The 26,274-nt window shown below is 38.5% G+C and overlaps 1 protein-coding gene across 3 annotated transcripts in view; it reads right to left on the reverse strand.

Moving 5' to 3' along the window:
- The window catches only part of wdpcp (WD repeat containing planar cell polarity effector), a 424,187-nt gene that overhangs the window by 58,024 nt on the left and 339,889 nt on the right, over nt 1–26,274 (reverse strand). For 2 of the 3 annotated variants that reach the window (XM_051919684.1, XM_028820594.2), the window contains 2 exons: nt 6,904–6,967; nt 889–991 (listed from right to left, as the gene is read on the reverse strand). In XM_051919684.1, coding sequence (XP_051775644.1) covers nt 889–991; nt 6,904–6,967 — 167 coding nt within the window. The remainder of the gene's footprint in view (nt 1–888; nt 992–6,903; nt 6,968–26,274) is intronic. The other variant, XR_007933616.1, reaches the window with a different exon arrangement.

Consider the following 26,274-nt stretch of genomic DNA (forward strand, 5'->3'; position numbering starts at 1 on the left):
TATTAATGCCCATGGTTTTGGAATGGGATGTTGAACAATCTCATATAGGCGTAATGGTCAGGTGTGCACAACATTTTGGCCATATAGTGATTGTGTCTGAACAAATACAGAAAGTCTAAATAAGTGTGGTGTCTGCTAATAAGTTAATCGATTGTATTGTGTTCCTTCTGTTGAGAATAGGTGTTGTTATTATTAATATCATGAATAATAATCAGCAGCAGTAGCAGCAGCTATTATCACTTCACAACTTGCTTTTTCTGGAGGACATTTACTAACTCTGCTAGAAAATAAAAAGCTATAGGGAAAGTGGATGCCTTCTCATTTTGTCTGTTTAACGGAAGATTCAAGAAAGGTATCTCTAAATTATCCTGTTGTGAGTTAAAATGACTATCCTGTGGTAAACAGCATTTTTTCAAGGATTGATATCTGACATAAGCCTTTTGCTCCATGTTAAACTCTGGCTCCATGCAATCCTGACCTAGAAAACAGAGGATCGGAAAATGGAAGAATATTTGTTTCTAGCAATACAGCTTCATTCAAAAATGTCCTCCTCTTCTGTGATACAATAAAATGAACACACACATAGAAATATGAATGTTTGTTGTTTATTCAAAGACAATTAGGAGCAAATCTTGCTCCTCTTCAGATATATTTTACATGTCACTATGAGAAGAAAAGTGCTGGAGAAGCCACTAGGTGTAGAGGCAAAGCTACCTTAAAGTCAAACATAGCATTACTTTTCTAGTTATACACTTTAATTTCATTCATTATTTATTATTTTCAATCTGTGAACAACTAATTTAAGCCTACCTGAAAAGATCTATTTTATGTGAAATGTTTAAAAGAAAGACTGATTTAAAATGTCTTTTTTCTTGACAGATTTCTTACCAACTCCAGTAGTTATTGATTCTGCATCAATTTCATTAGCCTTTTTCTTCGCCACTTCAGCCAGTACCAATTCACCCTTATCTAGAGCTAAGTAATGGATGTCCTTTGAAAATAAAGCAAAATAAGAGATTAATCTAAAACGAATCAGGAGCCTGTGACACTGACATGCTTAAAAAAGGAAAATAAAATCTGCTTGAAGTTTACATCAGAAAATCCAGATGAAAACATTTGAAAGTTTAATTTAGTCACATTCCCAAGGTGATCTTATCAAACAAAATTAGAACCTCGCAAGGACAGAGCTATTTCGCCCTGATGTAGGTAGACACAAAGCACTGGATTTTAGGAAGTCTTTTGATTTATTAGGCACCCATTAAAATAATCTTCTTGTTGTTGTTGATATGTTTCTTTTTTACCATTTTAAAATGTACATGCGTTATTAATTGTAATAAAAATTATCTTGTAAAAATGTGGTGGTGCAAGGCTTTAGATTAAAAGTAATGCAGCTGACAGAATCCTCAACAATTGCTTACACTAAGGAGAAAGCCTGATTTACCAAAGCCTGATAGCAATCTATTCATGGGCCGGCTTAATACTTGTTGCCTCTATCTTGTATGAAATGAAACCTTTAAAGTGATATGTAATGGAAACAGCCTGAAGAGATGAGCCATATTTTCTGCGTTCACATGCATTTTTTTCCTAGTTTACCACTGAATACTTGCTGTTTCTGTGTGGTGCTGTGACTACAATAAACCCCCTGACACTCATTACAGGCCGCTCTAGTTAGCACCGCCAGCATCACAGCCCTTTACTAATTTAAAGTCACTGTTGGAATGTCTCCTTTTTTCTTTTCTTAATTACCAACAGTGGAAGGGTGACCAGGTTGATGCATAAAAAGAAATGTTAAGTTGGTGCTTTTGACCCTTAAAATTGGAGGCTTTGACCTGCTTGTTCTCAGTTCACCCGTACTTGTTTGTTAGGGGGCGACACAGTAAAGCCTGTATTGGAATTTCTTTCTGTTTAGTTAATTATAGCTGAAACAATAAGAAGAGAGTGAGTGTGATGGCCAAGCTAGTGACAAGCAACTCTGATCCCCCAATGGAGGAGAGTGTCAGGTTTAAATTTCTGCTGTGTCTTCTTATACTGGATGTGTAATACTTCTTATTATCTTTTTAAACATTGTACCAAAAAAGCAAACGATTAAACATAAAGTACTTGGCAGTAAAGGAAATATGTATTTCTTACGAGTAACAGATTGACATATTAGCAGACATGGTGGATATAAGGGTCGTCTAGTGCACAGCGGGTTGGTGTGAGGAACAGCTTGGAGAAATGGTAGAAGGGATTGGGGGGATATAAAGTAAGAAGAAAAAAGCACAGCCTATTATCTTTTCACTGATTTCTACAACTGTAGCTGACAGCCCATTGCATGCCTTTCTTTCGTTCACAGAAAGACATCCAATCATATCATTAAGCTTTTATTTCATTCTTTGTCTTTTTCAGATACTACTACTTGAAGATCTAAATTTTACAGTAATCAAATGATAACCAGCATATATTATGAATCTTCAGAAGAACACATGCTAGAGCACATCAAACAGTGCAAAAAACATAAAGTCATTACTGTAATCCAGAGTACGACAGAGTTTTATAACACAATTATCAGATAAATGGCCATGACTTAACCTTTTAATAGCATTAATTGCTCATCTGTATAAAACAACTAATAAATCAGATTTTCTAAAGTACCGTACAGCTTGCTCGGTCATGAATTTTAATAATGCTGCTTAATCTGCATTGCCGACAGAAGTCTATAACAGTTTTTTTTTTTTTTTTGCAACAAAATCAAAAACAAGGCCCATTATGAACAAAGCACAGATCTCATTCTGTAATCAGAATTCTTATTTAATTATACATCATACAAGTGGAGTGCTGACAAATGACCTAATTGGATAAATTATCTGGCTTTATCAAAGTGTAATTAGAGCTATAGAATGTCATCATTATGCAAAACTCTTCAGCAAACGAGTCTCCTATCCAAAGAATTTTTTTAACAAAGGCTTTTCCTCCATTGTTTCTTTGAAAACAATTGAATCAGCTGTGGAGAAGGGGCATGCTGTGAGACTTAGGGGGAAGTGCTATTGGTTTTGTCCATCCGACCTCGTGTGACATTGTGGGCCAAGATCTTAGAAAACAAGGGCCACATGCAGAGGCTTTACAGAGGACTTTTAAAGGCAGGTTAATTTTACTTCTGTAGCTAATTAAATGGGAGGGCAGAATGTGGGGTGAGACGTCAAAGCCTTTGGGTCCTCACCACTGCTTTGTTGTTTTAAAAGTAGCTGTGGAAGCGTTCATAATTTGTCACTTTCTCATGTCGCTAGGTGACATACTGAGTGCTTTCAAGGTCCACAGAACAGACTCCACCTTTCAATTCTGGTCTCAGCAGCTGTACTTAGTGGGGAACGGATTGAAAGTATTCCTATCAATTTAAGTTGAGCAGTGGCTCGACTTTTAGGGAAAAGCTAGAAGGTTCAAAGAATCAGCCCTATTATCAGAGAAATAAAGAAACAGTGTGGATGGCATGGGTGACTAAAAGGATACTGACCAGACTGCTTGGTCAGGTTTCTGTTAATGTGATTTTAGAAACGTGTGACACAAGGTCACAATTCCACACATATTTTTACTTTTTGTAAATTCTATGGAAAGATGCTGAAATGAATTGATTTCTTTAGAGAATTTTAAAATGGCTGTGATTAAAGACATGTTTGATTACAAAGTCATAAACTTTCTTGATGTTTTGTCTCTGCTGCATTTCTCCCAAAATATATTTCTACATAGAGATGAAGTAAAAAATTTTAAAAATAAATAGGGAGTATGAACAAAGGCAGACAGGTGGACTGAAAATGTCCAAGGGTTTATTTCAGTTCTGAAATTCTAACCAGAATCTTTCTCATGAAGATTTGTTATAATGAATGGAGAATAACAAACTTTGGACAGACATTGCAGCAGAGGCCACTAACATTGCTGATACAGTACATATGAATTAAGTTCTAAACCATAAAGGGCACATAACTTTTATCCTTGTAGAACATGGTAGCTGAGGACAGGTGCGCAAGACCCTAATATCCTTTTTACACAGAACCCTCTTTCCAGTTCTGGTCAGGAGATAAATGGTGCAGGTTTGATGCAAACATTTTCACTGGCAAATGTAATAACTTGCATTGGTGTGGGTTAGAATAGCAGTAGGAATGGAGGGAATGCTTTCTGAGGGCCTAAAAACAAAAAAAGACTCTTTAAAGAGTTAACCCATCATAACAGATGTGGCTATTTTCACAAAAGAGTATTTGTTTCCTAAGGTTAGTTAGTTGACTCTGAAATAAATAAACTATTCTTTCAAGCCAGAGAAGAAAATGAATCCAATTACCAAAGCCGTGCGCCGTATGCTTCACAGCAGCTGCTTTTCCATCAGCGAAAGGAGCAATATGCTCAGTGAAATGTCAGGGTGTGGGGAACTCATTGAGTAAAAACTGAGGTTTGTGTGGCTTTTTGAAAGATTAAGAAGGAAGTAGCCTACATCTTTGAATCCTTGCTATTTCATTGTGGCATTTCTATTTTTAAGTTTCACATTTATAGCATTGAATTGTATACATCACCAAACATATACCTGAGTAAAGAATGCTTTGGTTTTCAATAAGCTCTTGATATAAAATGTTGTGTCCTAGCATAGATACTGATCTGCAATGAACAGGTGCTTTGTAAACTTAAAACAACAGAAACATACCAGCTTAGGACAGCCACACATTACAAAGCAGAATCACTTAACAAAGTTTTAGAACTTGAGGTTCTAGTAATGCAATATGTGCATGCTAGTAATCTGCAATATATGAACAAAGCAATAAGGCTTCCAATCATAAAGGAGTAATTAAAACTGTTGGACTTAATGATATACTGTGAAAAGGCCAATGAAGAACTTGCAGTGCAGTACAATTTCACTGCTAGTGCCTGCTTTCTTGTCAATTATTTCACAGCACTTAAAATCTTGGATGCATATATTTTATCCATTATATGGAACCATTACAGTAAGTCCACTACATATGAACAAGTTTTGTTCCCAGAACGTGTTTGCAAGTCCAGTTTGTTCGTTAAGTCCAACAAATTTGGCCTAGGCACCCAACCTCAACTCCTACAAAAAACATGTACAGTACAATAACAGGAAGGGTTTTGCGTTCCGCCTAGCACCAGACACACAAACTAACTTATATGCAGCGCTGAAGTTGAAGTTATGCTACAATTTAGAATTTTTTTTTATTTATTTAAATAATTTTTCATTTATTGGACATGCACATCCACATCTTTGAAAGTTCATAACTTGAAGGTTCATATGTAGGAGACTTACTGTATTCTTACCCTACAAAACTGATTGGGATTAATACCAATGCCTATCAAACTGTTAATTTTTTTGAAACTGTAAATTTTCCTATCAAATAAACTGTGGTAATGTACAGATTGCATATACCTATTCAATCAGGACTCACTAAACTTCAACTGGCTGCGTGTTCCATAGAAAAGGGTCTGTAACATCCCCATTACCAAACTGTATACTTGTTTTTGTTTTGTTTTTTTTTTTTTGTCTTATACGATTTCTCGTATTAGAAATTTGTTAGTTTTCGCATACCCCTTGGGGTTAGAGCGCAGGGTCAGCCATTGTACAGCGCCCCTGGAGCAATTACAGGTTAAGGGTCTTGCTCAAGGACCCAGCAGAGTAGGATCTCTTTTTGGCAGTGACGGGGATTTGAACCGGACAACCTTCAGGATACCAGCGCAGCGCCTTAGCCTCAGAGCCACCACTCCGCCCCATCTGAGGCTAGAGATCTGCACTGGCAATCGGAAGGTTGCCGGTTCGAATCCCGTCAATGCCATTAGGGACTCTGCTCTGTTGGGCCCTTAAGCAAGGCCCTTAACCTGCAATTGCTGAGCGCTTTGAGTAGTGAGAAAAGCGCTATATAAATGCAAAAAATTATTAAAAAAAAAAAATTATTATAGATGGCAATATGTGTTCACTGTTAGTTTAAAGGTCATCTAAATGATGCAGAAGGGGGTCAGATATTATTAATAAGCAGGACTGGAAATGTGATACAAGTAATGGAGAACTTTTGAGTAGATGACATTAATGGGCAAAGTATTGCATAAAAATGTTACCCAGATACCATAAAGAATAAACTGTATAAACATAATATTGCTTATTGTTTTGATCAGAACAAGGGTACAAGCTGAATGAAAAACAACAGGATTGTCCAAAACAGAAACTGAGAAGCATACATTTCATGTAAACTCTTGTTTGTTTTGAACATCAAAATGCATGTAAGTGGGTCTTCAGCTCAGGACAAGCCACAAAGTTACCATACAAATCAATCTGAATTAAAACTGTCACTGGGAGCCTTAAGCAGGATTAACACATACTTGAATTACCCATATAGTGTAAGTGGGTGCATTTCACTCTGTGATCACATCACATTTTATTCTTAATTCTATGCACATTTACAATTAACAGCAAAATTTGAGAGGGGCAGGGAAGCTGCTGAAGCCTACTTAATAAAGAACATACTGTGAGGTATACTGAAGGTCTGTACACTCTGATGCCATTAGTAAGGAAGTCATAATGTGTTTTTTGTTCCGAGTGGAACAAGAAATTATTTATGTACTGATAATGTTTTGTTTGTAAATCCAGTCATTCATTATCTAATTACCTATTTATCTAATTTAATAAATGTATATTAATTATCAAGAAATTATTTATATACTGATAATGTTTTGTTTGTAAATCCAGTCATTCATTATCTAATTACCTGTTTATCTAATTTAATAAATATATATCAATTATCAAGAAATTAGACATTTTTTGCATGCCCCATTAAAAAGGGTCTTATTGTGAGACTTATTCTGGGTTTCGAAATGTTTTGCTTATCTTCTCTAACACAAAAATGAAATGTCAGTGATACAGACCAAGATGCCACTTACCATGTAGAGGTCACGCGCTCCAATGTCAATAGCAAGTAAAAATGCTTTCTCAAATCTCTGATACCTGCAAGACAAAGAGAAAACAAATGATTTTATCTTTTGTGGTTACTTAAATGTATGACTTGCTAGTCATGATCACTGTAATTGTATTCTCCTCCAGTCAAACCATGTTACTATAAAGAAGAACAAAATATCAAGGAAAAAAAACAACTAAAAGAGGATAAAAAAATATTTTTCTGTAAATAAAATGACTGTTAATGACAGACCATGCTATCTGGTTTTCAGAGAAGATGCCACTTTCCATTTTACATTTGATAATGGCACATACTGGTATTTCTTCCAGGCTTTCCTAGCACAGAATTCTGGTCCCAGTAAATGTAAAAGTTTAAACACAGCAACAATCCTGGATAAAAACATTCAGTGGAATTAGACCTCTCGTGTTACACATACAAATTCTCGGCTACTTTTCATAGAAAGCACACTTTAAGTAGAGTTGTATTTAAATGATATAAAAGTATTTTTAGGGGGTATTTCATTATTTTCAATGCTTTGGAAAATGATTTGCTCTCCAACAATAATTTAACATTTTCATTAATTAAAAAATATCTAAACACATTTTGGACTTGACTATTATTATTAAAAAAAAAAGCTCAAAAATAAGTAAGCTAGATATTAGACAAAATGACTAAAATATGATTAATTCTAACGAATATAGTCAGCATGCACGGTCATTTTAATAGTGAAATAAACACAATGGTCTCTGTAAGGTATCTAAGTCAAATACTGAATTTCAAGTACTCATGTAGACCAATAAGCTGACCAAATAAATTATAGGATAAAATAATTAAATTGCACATAGCAAAAAACAGATAAATTAATAATAATAATAATAATTACATTTATATAGTACTTTTCTCACTACTCAAAGTGCTTTGCATAGTGAGTGGGAAGCCACTGCAGTCACCAATAATATGCAACAAAAATCTGGATGATGCAACAACAGCCATTTTGTGTCAGTGTGCTCAATGCACATTAGCTATTAGGTGGTGAAGGGGTAAAAGAGATATCCAATTAGAGATTAGAGGGATGATTAGTGGGTCAGAATGACTAGGCCGTGGTGGGCAATTTAGCCTGAACATCGGGAAACACCCTAGCCTGTACAACGAATGCCCAGGCATCTTCTATGACCACAGAGAGTCAGGGCCTTGGTTTTATGTCTCATCTGAAGGACGAAGCTATTTTTACCGCATAGTTTCCCTGTCACTGCACCAGGGCTTTGAGATCCACACACAGACCACAGGGAACGTGAAGCCTGCTGGCCTTACCACAACCTCTTTCATGCAGCAACCCAAGCCCTTCCTAGATGGTCTCCCATCCTAGTATTGGCTGGGCCTGAACATGCTTAGCGTCAGGTGGATAACCTTTTCTGAAGTGCACGTAATATGGCTGCTGCATATACAGTATATAGTAATTTCACTGCAGGACATTGTAGCTCCTCTTAGCTAGTTTTTAAAGATATGTAAAACATAACATTTTTCTTTTAATCTTTCATGTGCCAGGGAAGTATAACCTCGCAGCACAAGATAAAAATGTTCAAGCTAGAAGACAACTTCTAGATATTCCTAGACTCCAAAAATAAATCTCTCTATTATAAAAAAAAAGGAGACAAGACATGATTGTCTCAGAGAGACACTTTCACCTCCCGCGAGACGAGTCTTCGTGCCAAGAGATGTAAGCACGCCCGGGGCCGGAAGCCCCACGAGACAACAACTTATGCAAAAAGATTTGGAAAAGTCCTGCCCACATAACCACACACACGGTTCAATCATTTCTCAGTTGTGTGAATGCTATTGTCAGACACATTTCTTGTAGAGAGAAAGAAACGATATTCACTCACGGGCAGTTATACTTTGTGTTGTCACGATGTAATTCCAAACATGGAATCAAAATTCAATGAGATATTGATGAAAAGGTATGGACATAGGTGGTATAATAGAAGTGTGCCGTGCAAGATGCAGATTAGGCAGCACGTCAGCAGCAGCAAGCCAGCAGGTGATTGAGCAAAGAGGAGGTTAAAAAAAAAAAACTGTATGTGTTTCCCATTGTATCACCTTTTAAAAGGAGGTGTCGGAGGAGCGACCATGTCTCCTTGGGGTGCGTTAAGCCCCCCTCTTCACAACACGAGCGGCAGAGATGGGAAGTGGCTGGCGCATAGTGCAGACCGGTGGGCTGGGATGGTGAGCGAAGAGAGCAGGGGGCAAAGCCCCTTTGTAAATATATAAAACTGAAACACACCCTGTCCACTTTCAGTAGGATAATGATCCAAACAAGAAGTCCTAAAGTCTGCTGGAGAGATGTAAAAAGAAAAGGAAAATGTGCTTGACTTAATTGTACATGATAAATTGATTGATTCGATATACAGGACTGAAATTCTCCTTGCAGTATGGATCTGGAAAAAATATTTTAATGGTATAATAAAAAATATGTCAAAAGCTTGCAAACACATATAATAATAAATATTATAGCAGAAAACATGCAAATCTCTGTATGCAGAAAGTAATAGGAAATGTAATTTTTTTTTTGTTGGTGTGTTAGTGTCTTCATACATAAACACCTTTGTAAGAACAGAGGATGGGAAAACCCATGTTTTGTGTTGTGTTTAATTGGCAATGGTGGAAGCAAGAGTGAATGAGTCAGTGAGTGACTGAGTGAGTGACAAGCTGTATTTTTATTGGGTACAAGAGAGGTGTGTGTCCTGTAGACCAGTAACTAAAATTTTGACATGTAAGAGGCTCACCTGTGTGCACAGCTTATCTCTAATACATCATGCTTTAATCTGAAGAGTACAGTAATCCCTCCTCCATCGCGGCGGTTGCGTTCCAGAGCCACCCGCGAAATAAGAAAATCCGCGAAGTAGAAACCATATGTTTATATGGTTATTTTTATATTGTCATGCTTGGGTCACAGATTTGCGCAGAAACACAGGAGGTTGTAGAGAGACAGGAACGTTATTCAAACACTGCAAACAAACATTTGTCTCTTTTTCAAAAGTTTAAACTGTGCTCCATGACAAGACAGAGATGACAGTTCTGTCTCACAATTAAAAGAATGCAAACATATCTTCCTCTTCAAAGGAGTCAGGAGCAGAGACTGTCATAAAGGCAGAGGAAAATCAATAGGGCTGTTTGGCTTTTAAGTATGTGAAGCACTGCGGCACAAAGCTGTTGAAGGCGGCAGCTCACACCCACTCCGTCAGGAGCAGGGAGAGAGAGAGAGAGAGAGATAGAGAAAAACAAGCAAGCAAAAATCAATACGTGCCCTTCGAGCTTTTAAGTATGCGAAGCACGGTGCAGCTTGTCGTTTCAGGAAGCAGCTGCACAAAAGATAGCAACGTGAAGATAATCTTTCAGCATTTTTAGACTAGCGTCTGTATCGTCTAGGTGTGCGAACAGCCCCCCTGCTCAATCCCCCTACGTCAGGATCAGAGAAAGTCAGCGCAAGAGAAAGAGAAATGTAAGCTGGGTAGCTTCTCAACCATCTGCCAATAGCGTCCCTTGTATGAAATCAACTGGGCAAACCAACTGAGGAAGCATGTACAAGAAATTAAAAGACCCATTGTCCGCAGAAACCCAGGTAGCAGCGAAAAATCCGCGATATATATTTAAATATGCTTACATATAAAATCCGCGATGGAGTGAAGCCGCGAAAGGCGAAGCGCGAGGGATTACTGTATAGACAATTATAGATACATTATGCCAGTATCTATAGAAACCGTCAGAATTTTTAATTACACCATGATTTTCATTTTTGCTCAAATCACCAATCATAGTTTGATTGCTCCTGTCTAAGCCCTAAGACATGCATCTCACATTAGTTCATTTATCCCACACAACACAGTAAGTCCACCACTAGCTGCTCCTTACTATTTCCCGTTTCCTGCAGGGTAGGCTGACCACATGTACACTCCAAGAACTACTGTCTCCAATGCATCTTTAGGACTACAGCTGCCATAACTACTGTCATAATTCACAAATCAGCGTAAAACTAAAAGAAAATTGAAGTACATAACATACGAGTCAACAAAATGTCTGCACAAGACAGGAAATGATTTAGATTTTCTTTTTCACTACAGTACTTTATTTAAATATAAAATGACATGTGAAACCAATGATGCTCCTGGCCAAACTGGGGTCATAGGCAGAATCTTCTTGGGCCCCCTCACTACCACCCCATCCCTCACTGAATCCACTACATTAGTATTTCTTATAACAGCTTTAATTTAAACAATAAATATAATAAATAAAACAAACAAAGAAGTACACATCACAAATTCAACTATAACTTTTAACATCAAATACAAATACTTTTTTTAAAAATAAGCAAAATTTGAAAGTGAATGTTTTGGGCTTTCTTCAGTCTCTTTGTTGCATATCACAACAGCAAATATCTACATTTTCTGAAGGCAACACCACCTATTAGGTCATCACACACCAGCTTCTGTATGAGATTTGGGTAGATGCTGATGAAAGCCAAGCTGCTTATATATTGTGGTAGCATGGATGACCTCAAGTATGTTGTGATGACCTGAAGTCTTGAAAAACTGGTACCTGGGAGGGCTGCTACAATCCGGAGGACAACCCATAGATTTGGACTTCAATGGTATTTAATGGCAATTATATACCAATTGATTTGATTCCTTTATAAATTAATGTCTAATTAGTAACAAAAATAATAATAATGGTACGGGGAATCAATGGGCTGTTACTCTTTGTTACTCGAAGAAAAACTACTACTGCACTACTGAACAAGCTTAATAAACTTATTTAATGCAGTAAAGGCTGGATCAAAAAGATGCTGAATATTTAGATGTTTAAAAAATGAACATGGGAATATATCATCCTACTCTAAACTTTATTTTGTTCTTCCAATGACAGCCAATAGCAATAAGACATTAACTAAATCAGTAATGTTAATTCCCAAAAAAATTAATCAACAACCGAAGTTAAACTGAATTAATTGCCCTTTTTCTATGTCAAAGTTGCTTTTGTGGTGGTTTTTCCACAATTTCCACAGCCTTTGTGCTTTGGTGAAATTTACAAACATATCTTCAATACAACAACACTCAGTGCACTTCCTATGTTGACTAATGTTAGCAGTCTTTAACAGTGTGCTGAAGGTCTATGTGGCTGAAATAAATAATCCTTAACCATGTGTCAGCTAGATACTGTAACATCAAATAATATATGTTAAACACTTGCTATCAAAACTATTACAAATAATGCTATTGTTACTACATTAATGGAAAATGATCAAAAACAGGTGACCATCAACAATGCCAATTTGAAGATTCATTAAATACCAATAACCCAAAAAGAATCTAGAGCTGGACCTCCAGAGCTCCTCTCCATTGAGGAGGTTGTCACTTTGCATTATGCACTACATGGTTAAGGTTAGGGTTATGGGAGGAGTTATCTGACTGAAATCAGGTAAAGCAAATGACAAAAACATGCAATCCAACTGGCTGTCCAGCAGAGCTCCTGATTGTGGAGTTCTGAAAACCCATATTGCACACCACCACCACATCAGTCCCCCAATCATGGGCCCCATGCACACTGTGTGTGATCTCTGTATAGGAAGGGGTGTATCTGAGATGCATGTAGAATTAACTCATGAAGACACATAAACTTATGAGTGTTAACACATGGTAAAAATGTCCATCAGCCCACCAAAAAGCAAAAAACAATGTAGAATGTGGGCCTGCTTTAACTCTTTTAGGGCTGATGTCAACTTTTGTCAAAATTCAGGGGTAGAGGACGGTAATCAGCTGTAAACTATGAAAAAACTCACCTTTACATTTTAGCTCAACTCTCTTTGCTAGAAGGAGAGTTACTGTACATAGCTTTGCTGATTTAACCTTGATTTCCTACGCGTGCAGGGGTAGCGAAGAGCAAACAACCTCTAAAATGGCATCGACATTGGCGAGATTCCAAAGTGAATGTGCAAAGCAAAATACTCCATGAATGTTTTACATAATTTTGTTGAATAGGACTCTTACTTGTCAGACTCCGAGTTTGATGCAAGTGATCTGGAGATGGATATTAAAAACGAAAGTGAGGTGCCGGCATCATCTGATCGGTCCCATACAGCAACATTCGCCTGGGAGGACCAGCACTTATGATGACAAGAGGTACAAACCAGATTGTGTCACTACCACTACTGTTGCCCTCCTGCTGTGATGCCGAACATGCACCAACAACAGAACATAGCAACAGACATTTTATGTTGATTTATGTGTGAAACCATTGCTTTGTGTGCTTTACAGAAAACTTGAGTTTTTTGGAAAAATAATTCATCCCTCAAAGAGTTAATGTGCATCCCTGTGTATAGGCAAGTACAGTACACACAATCCATAACTTAAATTTGATAGGAAATCTATGGCAAAATTTGATGTTGTGGTCCATCAACTATTCACAGTCAATGTCTTTGTTTACTTATGTTTTGCTTCAGTTTAGCATTTTTGTTTATCTTGGTATTTATTAACCAGAATATAACTAATTATGAGTCATAAATAATAAGTTAACAAACAGCTAATCAGCTGAAGTGCTGCCATTTTCAACTTGTAAGGGGATTTTTATGTAACTGTTTTTATAAGTCTAGAAAAAAACAAAATAAAAAATGACAGATTAGTGAGATCTAATCCTGTGCAGACTACTGTTGAATGTTCAATGAAAAGTTAAACATAGTAACAGTGGTTAGCCCTGCTACCTCACAGCCCTGCTCCCCATCATTGTTTATGGTTATATGTTCTCCTCATGTCTATATGGGTTTTACTCTGAGCTGTGAAGCAGTAGTATTAATTATCATGACAATTATTAATATTTTTATTATTGTTTTATGCAGCAGGCACACAAAACTATTAATTAAAATCATAAGTGTGATGAAATATGAACGGCCTAACTTTATGAAACTGTAAAATGCAACTTATTTTTCTTTTACAAACAGCAACTAAGCAGTTCACGATAGGGCATCTACTTCTTTGACCATTAAATGTTGTGCTTATAGTTGAAGCGATATGAATTATGACTCATCATCCTATAGACCAGAAGATCCTCCTTTTGAAAGGATTTCAAAATATGTGCATAATCTGTGACAGACTCGGCAGTGAATAAGCCTCATTGCCTCAAGTAAGAGTTTTCTTTTTATTTCTTTATTTTTTTAATTTGTGGCATATGCTCACCACTTTTATCAAAACTGGGCATCTGTTACTTCAAATAATGTAAACACATCCAAACAAAATGGCACTTTTTAATTCAACATTCTTTCAAAATTGCCAGATATAAAGCATAGGAGGATGTCTTTTTGCTGACTACCCACTATTCCTTTTGCAGTACGCCTAACCTCCATTAAGCAGAAATCTTCTAAGGAGCACTGCAGAAATATGTGGGTTGTTTGTTCAGCCCATGTATTTATTCATTTAGTCCTTACATTTTTGTGTTTTTTTTTTTGTGGCAGCATTTTTTCTTTTTGCTTTCTGTTTGGCTTTTTTGCACTTTTTACCTTTTTTCATTTCCTGGTCTTATGCCACTCAATAATTAAAGGCCTTTTCATCCACTTAATATACATAAATGGATGAACAAAAATCCTGCTGTCTCTCTTAGGCTTCCTGCATTGGTGAGACTTCCTACCTATCAGATGTGTTGAGATTGCAGTGGCACATTAAACCCAAGAAAAGAACTTAGTTCAAAAGCAAGGCCTTAAAACTCCAATAAGGTCTACAAACATGAAGAACACCTGGCCCTGAAACTAATAATCAGGCTTGTGGCCTACACACTTAAAAGGCCAAGCTACAAACTCTAAAAGGGAACTGTAAAAAAAAAAACCCTGGCCAAAAAGAACAAAAAAAAAAAGATTATTATGCGTTTACTAAGGGGGCCAAGCCCCCAGTGCCTTTGGTGCCCAACCCACACTGGCGGCCAAAATCACAAAATTCTACAAATATATAAAAGAAAAATTAATTATTATTTATCCATCCATCCATCCATTTTCTAACCCGCTGAATCCGAACACAGGGTCACGGGGGTCTGCTGGAGCCAATCCCAGCCAACACAGGGCACAAGGCAGGAACCAATCCTGGGCAGGGTGCCAACCCACCGCAGGACACACACAAACACACCCACACACCAAGCACACACTAGGGCCAATTTAGAATCACCAATCCACCTAACCTGCATGTCTTTGGACTGTGGGAGGAAACCGGAGCGCCCAGAGGAAACCCACACAGACACAGGGAGAGCATGCAAACTCCACGCAGGGAGGACCCGGGAAGCGAACCTAGGTCCCCAGGTCTCCCAACTGCGAGGCAGCAGCGCTACCCACTGCGCCACCGTGCCGCCTAATTATTATTTAACAGAGTAAAAATCATGAAATGAGAATAAAGTATTTACTCTCTTACCGATTGGAGTATTCCCATTAAACTGAGGTCCACTATGCTTGATGAGTATTTATGAGACTAAATAAACGATCCATTCATTTTTACTGACATTCTTATAGATAAAAAAACTTTTTAAAAAAATGACTCATTTAAATAACAGGAAAAATCACAGGAAAACTAAAGTGGTACGCAATGGGTCATTGTAACTCAACCTTCAGCCAACTAAATCACCTAAACAGAAACATTGGTGTTATGAATAGATAATTTTTTTGAATAGCTTGTTCCTGTGAAAGAAAGTTTACTTGATCAAAATGTAATTTATTAAATTCAATTATTAAAATAAATTATTGAAATAATGATGATTTATTGAAATTAAAAACGACGACTTTCTTGATATTAAAAACCACAACATTCTTGATATTTTAGTTTATAATTTGAAAATGGAATAAGAATCTGAAAATCTAACAACATCACATTAAAGTTCGATAAATTCTAAAAAGAATGATACCAAACATATATATGTAGGTTTTAAAATAAGCCTGATTTAAAGCATGACAAAAAACGTAACATAAAAAGTCACATAAAATCATTGCACATAATCGTTGCAGTTTTAGGCTTAGGATTTTATATATATATATATATATATATATATATACATATATATATATATATATATATATATATATATATATATATATATATATATATATATATATATATATATATATATACATACAGAGAGAGAGAGAGCGAGAGAGAGAAAGTAGATTAAAAAAAATTAACGCAATATGTTATCTAAACAAGGTAACACAGAAAATCAGAGCAGGGCGGCATGGTGGCGCAGAGGGTAGCGCTGCTGCCTTGCAGTTGGGAGACCTGGGGACCTGGGTTCGCTTCCCGGGTCATCCCTGCGTGGAGTTTGCATGTTCTCCCCGTGTCTGCGTAGGTTTCCTCCCACAGTCCAAAGACATGCAGGTTGGGTGGATTGGCGATTCTAAATTGGCCCTAGTGTGTGCTTGGTGTGTGTGGGTGTGTTTGTGTGTGTGTCCTGCGGTGGGTTGGCACCCTGCCCAGGATTGGTTCCTGCCTTTTGCCCTGTGTTGGCTGGGATTGGATCCAGCAGACCCCCATGACCCTGTGTTCGGATTCAGCGAGTTGGAAAATGGATGGATGGATGGAAAATCAGAGCAAAATATCCAAAAGGCAAAAAAAAATCAGAGAAACAGCTTACAAAAATTATCAAGAAGAATCCAAGAATGAGGGCTGAGCAACGAGAATATGCCTTGGCAATAATGCAAAAGCATCTCAGGCCTTATACAGACCGATGGTGACCTGTGATGGTATGGATTGGCTCCATGCTCCCACTCCTGTTTGGGAGCCCCTTGAAACTCACCATCGTCGATACTGTAACCAAGATGAACTGGGCAGATGAAGATACACACATAGCAAGGGGAAGGTGCAAAATCTCCAATAAATAAATAAATAAATAATCCATTAAAACAGTGACAATCCACAGGTTTAAAATCCAGAATTTAAAACAGGAATAAAACAGACATTGTCATCTGATCAATATTCCATCTGACAAGCCCAGCACAACTCCCACTTCAACTCCCTGGCTCTTCCATTTCTCGCTCAGTAGGCGGAGACACCAGCAGCTGCGATTCTCACCAACCCGACCCCCACCTTAGTTGCCTTGAGCGGCTTTGGCCAGACCACTTGGGTCGGTTGTCTTTTAGTCATCCTTCTCGCTCCCCTGGTGTGCCTCACATCCTTGGAAAGGACTCAGCCTCAATTGCATCCACTTCTCAACAAATATTCAGTGGGGACGATCTGCACCTAGAGCACTGATCCTTCATGGGGCCAATGACTACCTGGCTCTCTCACACTCACTGGCTGGCTCGTCCTGCCTTTCCACCCAATGCTATTCTAACAGCTCGGTTGCTGTTCTTTCTGTTCTTTCTTTTTCGGTGTCTTTCTGTCTTGCCCTCTGTGCTATGCAGACACCTCTTGTACTGTTTTTCTAATTGGGCACGGGAATGATGCCTCCAATTAGCTGTGAACCACCCAATCTCACTGAGATTGCACAAGTGGTGAACCAGCTGAAGCGGGGAAAGGCTGCAGGGATCTGTGGTATCCGGGGTGAACTTCTCCAGGCTGGTGGTAAGGCTGTCCTCCTGGCATTGCAAGCAATCTTTGCTTCCATTTGGGAAACTGGCATCATCCCAACTGACTGGAAAACAGGACTTGTTGTCCCTATTTGGAATGGGAAGGGTGATCGCCTGAATTGCAGCAACTACAGTGGATAACACTGCTCTCTGTGCCAGGTAAGGTCCTTGCTAGGGTCCTCCTCAATAGGATCCGTGATCACTTGCTCACCTACCAGCGACCGGAACAGTCTGGTTTTATGCCTAAGAAGTCTACCATCGACTGCATCCTGGCACTGAGGGTTCTCATTGAGCAGAAACATGAATATCGGCAGAGTTTCTTTGCAGCCTTTCTCGATTTTCATAAAGCGTTCGATTCAGTTGATCGAGCTTCCCTGTGGGACATCCTGAGGGTTCGCAGGATCCCCTCGAGGTTGCTGGATATCACTGGTACTGTGAGTGCTGTGCAGAGTGGAGGCAGAACCTCTGCATTTTTCCCAGCTGATTCTGGGGTTCATCAGGGGTGTGTAATCTTGCACCTACTCTGTTCAATTCTTGTATGGGCTGGGTGTTGGGCAAGGTCGTGGAGTCCAGTGGCTGTAGGGCATCTGTTGGTGAAGAAAGATTCATGGATCTTGACTTTGCTGACGATGCTGTGATCTTCGCGGTGTCAATAGAGGTTCTGATCGGGGGTGCTCAAGAGACTGAGCAAGGATTCTGAGTGTCTGGGTTTGCGAGTGTCCTGGATAAAAACCAAGATCCAGGCCTTTAGTGATCTCTTGGGCACAGCCATTAGCAGTGTGTATGTTTGCGGAGAGAGTGTCCACCTCGTTAAGAGGTTTACTTACCTTGGCAGTGACATTCATGTCTCTGGTGACTCTTTCTATGAAGTCAGTAGACGGATTGGGAGAGCATGGGGGGTCATGGGGTTGCTGGAAAGGGGTGTGTGGCGCTCCCGATGTCTATGCAAAAGGACGAAGGTCCAAGTCTTTAGAGTCCTGGTGCTTCCTGTCTTGTTATATGGTTGCGAGACATGGACGCTATCCAGTGACCTGAGATGAAGACTGGACTCCTTTGGTACTGTGTCTCTCCAGAAAATCCTTGGGTACCATTGGTTTGACTTTGTGTCGAATGAGTGGTTGGTCATGGAGTCCCAAATGAGGCACGTTACCTGCATTGTGAAGGAGCGTCAGTTATGGCACTACGGCCATGTGGCGCGTTTCCCCAAGGGTGATCCAACTCATAAGGTCCGAGAGGCTGGACCAGGCCAAGTGGTCACCCACGTAACACCTGGCTGCGGCAGATAGAGGGTCATTTCCGGAGGGTGGGACTGGACCGCGTGTCTGCCTGGGGGGGTTGCCAACCAGGATCCAGAGTTGTTTTATCATGTAGTGTACCAGTGCATGCTCCCCAACTTGACTTGACTTGCGATGCGCTGCCTCCCACATGGCTGCATTGAGACACCAGACTGATCCACCCCACCTCTGAATGTGTTTGCGGTGCAGTCAGCCGGCACCTCAAATAACTGCGGAATGAAATGCTCTCACATACATCCCTGCCCAATTGGATACTTTTTGGCATGCGATTATTTATTTAAAATTTGCACAGCGCCATGGACCACTTAACACACAGCCCCTCAACTGCAGCATCATGGGCTTTAGTCTAGAGAAATAACCAAAAATATTCAACAAAAAGAGCAGACTTAACAAAGAAAACACAGACCAATTACAGGACCCTGGAAAAACCACAACAATGTGGAGTAGCTGGTCCACCAAACTGCCTGAGTTAGACACTCCTTTATCTCATTTGTAATTCCTCTTTCTTCACACCTGTGCTTCCTCTTGTTTATATCACTTGTAAGCTTGCTATTACTCATCTAAAAGCTTGAAGTTCAACAGAATGTCTATCTTAATTTCATATAGAGCGCACCATCACAAGGCTAACAAGGAAAACAAGGATACATTTCAAAGTAAACAGTAAATTCAAGAGACATCAAATGCATGCCATATTTGTAGGCTTAAAGAACAAAAAAAAAAAAAAAAACATAATAGTACAGTGGAGCAGATAAATCCCTGAGAAGACAGTATGGTGGTATTATGATTAGTACAGTTGTTACAAATGATTGAATAAGTATACAGTTACAGGAAAATTGAATTAAAAGCAAGAGAGAAGAGGTCAGATTGTAAGTGACATCTGAATGAGTACAATGATACAGCTTCACATTGAGACCTTATTCAAAAGAGAAGAAGTCACAAAGCTGAATGAGTATTTACAGAGAGTGGCAGGTCTTCACAACCATAAGAAGGCTGGCATCAGAGGATCTCATATGATTAGCAGGCTAATAAAATGCAAGTAATGATGAACTGCTGAATGAAAGTGGTTCTTAAAACTCAACATTATTTCCAGAGGGCAATCCCTGGAATCTCTTCTGGATTCAGGAAAGTCTATTTAGAATTCATGGAGTCATCCTCCTACAGTCTGCCCAGGCAAAATAAGTGTTCCGGCAACCTGAACCCCAGCTTCCACACTGTGGATCTTATCCTCCATAATATGCAGCAACTGAATGGGCAACTGACTGTGTTAAACACTTAATTATTAGTGCTAAAGAAGAAGAGAAGAGAATGGGATATATGTAAGATGGAACATTCACATAAAATAAGTAACACTAAGCATGAGCCCGGGAAATATACTTAAATACAACAAAAAAAAGTATAAACACAACAAAAATCAATGCTAAATGGAAGCCTCCGGCAACAGCTGAGTCACAAATGGGAGGAGAGGAAAAGACTGAATGCAAGGCTGTTATCATGACTGTCATGGAAGATTAGAAATGAATGAAAAAGCATCTCTGGCATTTATGAAATAGACAACTAAAATAACAGAATAATAAAATAACAATAAAATTTTTTGAAATACACTCAGCAAAGTTTACTTATATTTCATTAAAAGAAATTATTAAAAAGTCTATAAGAATGAGGCTAAATCGAGGCAGGGTGACTGCATGTTTGGTATCTGTTTTCTTTGTAGGATGGATTGAACTGTGTGTCTGGAGCTTGACTGTTCCTTATTTTCAAGTAGCGCAAACATGAAACCATTCACCTCTGTAAATAAACGTGTGCATAGTTGTGTCTATGCCCTATAATATGGCTGCATAATTCATCATTCTTATTTCTCTCCAGCTGAATTAATCAAAGTGAACAGACAGGAGGATGAAGGAACATGAACTGCTTCAGAATTCTGTGGTGTATGACTACATCTGTGGACTACACTTCATTAAATAAAACTGACTAAAAGACAACACAGGTCAGAGCAAAATACTTATGAATAAAGTAGTCACAGGATGGGCATGCCTAATAGATAGGAGATATATATACCAGACAATAAGCTACTGATGGACTCGTCTTCCTTTCTATCTGGGAATGAGATAAGATGCTGTGACTTTACCTCTGAAGAGGCTCCTGGACTAAGAAATGTGCCACATGGACAGAGAATGAAGATAATTTTAAAACTGCTGCATCTAGTCCAGGTCGTATACTTTATGTAGTAATCCTGTCTTTGCTTCTGCTTATGGTATTACACTTAGAATAACAGTTTGCCTTCACTGCGAGTCCAGCTTTGATTTCAATTACAGGTCAGTAGAGGTGAGGCAAGATGGCCAGGTCTGAGCATAGGGTATCCGTCAATAAGGGCACACACATAAAGGCGACCTTCAAAAGGGCGACCTCAATTGGGCGCGGCGAATAAAAGCGCACATAAATAAAAGCGATCTTCAAAAGGATGACCTCAATTGAGCGCCGAATAAAGGCGCGCACAAATAAAGGCGCGCACAAATAAAGGCGAGCTTCAAAAGGATGACCTCAATTGAGCGCCGAATAACTGCGCGCATAAATAAAGGAGTACTTCAAAGGGTGACGTCAATTGGGCGCAGCGAATAAAGGCAAACGCAACAAAATTACAGAAAATTTATTAGATAAAGGCAATGATTGAACGTATAAAAAGGTGAAAGCAAGAATATTAAAACATCCAATTAATTAATGCATGAACTTCTAACGAACTATTTCTAAAGCTCTCTATATTTCGTTGTTTTCAAAATTACAGATAATTAGATTAAGGCAATGACTGAATGTATAAAAAGGTGAAAGCAAGTTACACTTGAAGCTGTAGATTATGTGCAATGCCACGTAGATATTCGAGATGCGGTCTATTAGCATAATCAAGGACAATTTAATTCGCTCCGAAGTTCATCCTTTTGAAGCGCTCCTTTATTTACGCGCGCCTTTATTCGGCGCTCAATTGAGGTCGCCCTTTTGAAGATCGCTTTTATTTGTGTGCGCTTTTATTCTCCGCGCCCAATTGAGGTCGCCCTTTTGAAGGTCGCCTTTTTGTGCGCGCCCTTATTGAATAGAACCGAGCATAGTGCAGTCTTTGGTGATATAGCACTATAGGAGCAGGAGTGTACTTTATAGTAGCCAAAGCCCCAGTTTCCCAATGGGCGTGCTATGGCTGACAATCCCCAAGTCTGGTAAGCAGAAAAACAAACACACGTTTAATAGATAGTTTGTGCATGTATTCTTGGGTGAAACAGGACTGTTGGTAAGGATGTACTTTACTGGCTGGCTATACTATGGTTGACAGTCCCATCAAAGTGAAGGTGCTATATATTACTGCAGATCAGAGTATATATTCTCACATAGCAAAGAACATAAGGTTTAAGGCCACTAGAAAAAGAAAAGCATTTCCTATGATATTACACTTCGCATAAGATCTCAATCCAAGAAAGCAGCTTTGCGATTACATGGAACAGGAGATTCTTCAGGAAGTAAGTGATGCTATATATTCGGAGTGGGCCATTGTGTTCTGGAAGCAAAAGGGATCCCTACCCAGTAGTAGATACAAGTACCTGATAAAGAGACCACTGAGTTTACCTCAGATTTACCTCTGCCAAAACAACTGGTCCTACCAAGTAAAGGTGAACTGTAAGGCTGTTAGTACAAGTAAAAAACAAGTGCAAATTGACATAATGTGCTAGGGCTAGCAAGACGGGAAAAAGAAACTATAAGTGAAAAGATCTTATTTTTGATTATCAGTTTATGCCAAACTCATCAGTGGACAAAAGCTTTTGGAAGAATATTTAGACAAGGTAAATATGCAGAGTTAGTTGTGACTTCCAATGAGAAAGATTAGTTGAAAATGCAGAGCAGTTTAGTAAGGCTTTAAACATGGCTATAAAGTTTCCCTTTAAAAAACAGACACAAAAACCCATTTCCAAATACAGGGTGGACCAAGTGCTGGTCTATGATAAGGAGACTAAGAACTGCCTGCTTTATTTAGCAGACAATTTAAAGACAAAAGGAGAGGTCTGTGTTTTCCCAAAACTGTAAAGGCTTACTATTAAAAACCAACCATTTAATAAAGAATTCATAAAAGCATTTTAAAATAATATTTAATTCACTATGTGTTTGTTTGATTTTCTTTGGAAGAGCATTCTTTATTATCAAAACAAGAGTATACATGTAAAAAGGAAGATGTGTTAAGGTTTAATTCTATCGCTTGTATTACCGCCAAACTAGTAGTTGCGTCCTTTTTCACAGAGATGCTAACCCTTGAAATTCCACCATAAATGTTTTTATTTTCTAACTATAAGAGACAAATCATTTTATAATTGGTTTTGTTGTTGTCACTTAAGTAATTCCATAGTCTAAGTACTGTAGTGTCCAGTCAAAATGCTTGCTAGGTTAAGCAGGTTCACTGCAGATGCATGAAGTCCTTCATCTATAGTTAATAGAACAGATTTAGTTTTAGTTTCTGACCCGTTAAAACAGAAATTCTTTACACAGGCAAGAATGAAGATTCCCTCTGCAGTCTCCTCACTAAAGGCTTCCTGAATGAGCTGCTTTAGAATTCACCCTGTAGTGTTATCACTGTATAACACTTCACACATTCGCATCTTGATATTCAGCACTCAGCAGAGTAATTGACTCACACTGATACTGAGCTCTCTACTACATAATGGGCCAATATTTGCTTTTATAAGTACACCTTTTAGTCAGTGACAGCCAGCTATCCAGGAAAACTGCAGCACACCATTCTTCCCCACAGTCGCCTGTTGGACACTTATCATCTGTCATCATCAGCAAGTCCTTAATAAGCAGTTCCTTTACTAGTCAGCACCTCCGTCTGTTCAATGCACAGGTTGTGCCACCAAGATGTCAAAAGCCAGCTAGTTACAATTAAGAGATTTAAAAATCTGGAACACTAAAATAAAAATCAATGGCGAGAGTAGAGGACACAATTAAGCAGTTAACATTAAAAGGTGTTTTAAAAGGGTGGGGATGCCTGTTCATTCAGCTTTTTTAAAAGACCCGTAGTTTCTATAGAAAGAAATGTAGTTTAGAACACAGAAGTGTCACAAATTACCAATTTCTTTAAAATACGCCTGCACAACAGTAACAACAAACAACTGCATTTTCAGGCAAGGAAGTTTTGTTGTCAAAATGCAAACATGAATTCCTCCAAAGACACACTTTGTATGTTGTTAAAGCAGTCTTAGCTATTAAGCACTGAACTGAAGAAATTTTAAATGTCTGTTATTTATGGACATACAAATGGATCTAAGATTTAAAAAATTATTTGCTTGTATAGTTTTGGATTAGGCAGTGAAAGATTTATAATAGTCAAAATATTTTTATCCATATATTAAAATGGTCACTGCACCACAGAATAAAAAATGCAAATGACTTAGATGGTTAAGCTAAAATAAAAAAATATATATACTTAGCCTATAATCTTGTCTTCAGAAATTTACACTATAAGTCCAGGGCTCCCTAGTGATAATATTTGAATTCACTTAAGTAAACTTTAATGCACCCCTTCTGAAATCATTGTCGGTAGGCCTTAAGTAACCAGGGGGAGGTCTCAGGATTGGTGATGCAGGATGGCCCCGCCTCCCTGGGTTTCAACAACAGAACACAGGAGATATCCTCACATTTAGCACACAATTAATCAGACATAAACAAAATCCAAAGAAATAACCGAGAAGCAGGAAAAAGAATGATTTAAAGTAAACACAAACATCAGAAACACAAGAAATAATATGACCCATGGAATAAGTTGGAGAGCAATAAACCCTGACTGAATTACAACACTATTACTAATACTGACATCAAAGGAATTGTTTATTGTACCTGATGATTAAAGAAAAAATGAAACAAAAGATATCATATATTCCCTCCTTTTCATTGAATGATTTACATGATACTTGAGTTACAAAGACTTACAATTAATGGGATCACCAAAGTCAGGTCCACCTCTCACAATGTGCCAGTCAGGCATCTAAAGAGGTGGGTACAGCATGGGTACAACTAGCCACTCACTAAAGGTGGCTTCAACAATTAAAAACCCCAGAAACTGTCATGTGATCTTGTTTTTACTTTCTCGTAATCGTCCAAAGATTCGATGTTGAGATTTTGATGAATCTGTACATTTTAGACCTCCCTGACTTTCTTGTGTACGAAGTATAGGGAAAGTATTAGAATCCTCCAAAAATTCCATTTCAAGATTTTGATGAATCTCAATGTTTTAGACCTCCCTGAGTCTGAAAATACCGTTTTTGGAATTATGTCTGCGTGTCTGTCTGTGTGTGTGTGTATGTAAATACAATAATTTGAGTATGCTTTCACTTAGGTCAACCAAATTTTGCATTCAAGTGTTAGGTACAAAATGTAGATCTCTATCAACTTTTGGGCTATTTCCGCTAACCGGAAGCAGTACTTTCTTTACCTTTTATTCATGCAGCTGCAGAGTCCAATTTATTCAACTTTACTTTTATAATAATTGTTTAATATATTATTAATTTGATTTGATTTGTTGATGGTTCTTTAATGTACATAATATAAAAATATAATAATTGTCTTTTGGTTCACTTCTCAAATATCCATCCCCATATCTGAGTAGACGAGTCTAGTGGAGACTACTCCTGATTTTTTATATTTATTAATAGTTATGAAAAAGTTTTATTTGAAGAAATTAGTAAAACACCTTTAGAACACTATGATAAAATTGATACATACAGTGGAACCTCGGTTCACGAACATCTCGGTACATGTACAAATTGGTTTACGACCAAAAAGTTTGCCAAACTTTTGCCTTGGTTCACGACCACACACTCGGTATATGAACAAGCCAGTTTCCCTTTCGGTTTGTACATGTTCAGTCTCTCCCTGTGCATTTCCTGTGCAGCGAGCAAGAGAGAGAGAGTGCAACACACACACACACACACACACACACACACAGACACACACAGGCATCGAGAGAGAGAGAGAGAGAGCACACACAGGCAGCGCGAGAGAGAGACGCGCGCACACACAGGCAGCGCGAGAGAGAGAGACACGCACACACACAGGCAGCGCAACAAAGAGAGACAGACGCGTGCACACACACAGGCAGCGCGAGAGAGAGAGACACGCACACACACAGGCAGCGCAACAAAGAGAGACAGACGCGTGCACACACACAGGCAGCGCGAGAGAGAGGGGGCTGGACGCATAGCATAGGTAGGAAGGCAGTTAAAGAATGCACTGGGCTTGATTTTGTTTTCACTTCTGTTTACAGCGATCGGTTCGTAGCATGCATTGTTGCAATGTTACTTTTCTTGGTGGTTTATTAAATTACGGATTTTTTCAAATGTTCATTTTTTTCCCTGTGCTTAAAACTCATTAAAAAAAAGTGTTTTTAGCCAGCGGTTGGTAGCGCTATAGCGTGAACTATTGCAGTGTTAGTTTTCTCTGTTGTTCAAGG

Source organism: Erpetoichthys calabaricus, chromosome 15 (genome assembly GCF_900747795.2).
Source record: "Erpetoichthys calabaricus chromosome 15, fErpCal1.3, whole genome shotgun sequence".
NCBI classification, from domain to species: Eukaryota; Metazoa; Chordata; class Cladistia; order Polypteriformes; family Polypteridae; genus Erpetoichthys; species Erpetoichthys calabaricus.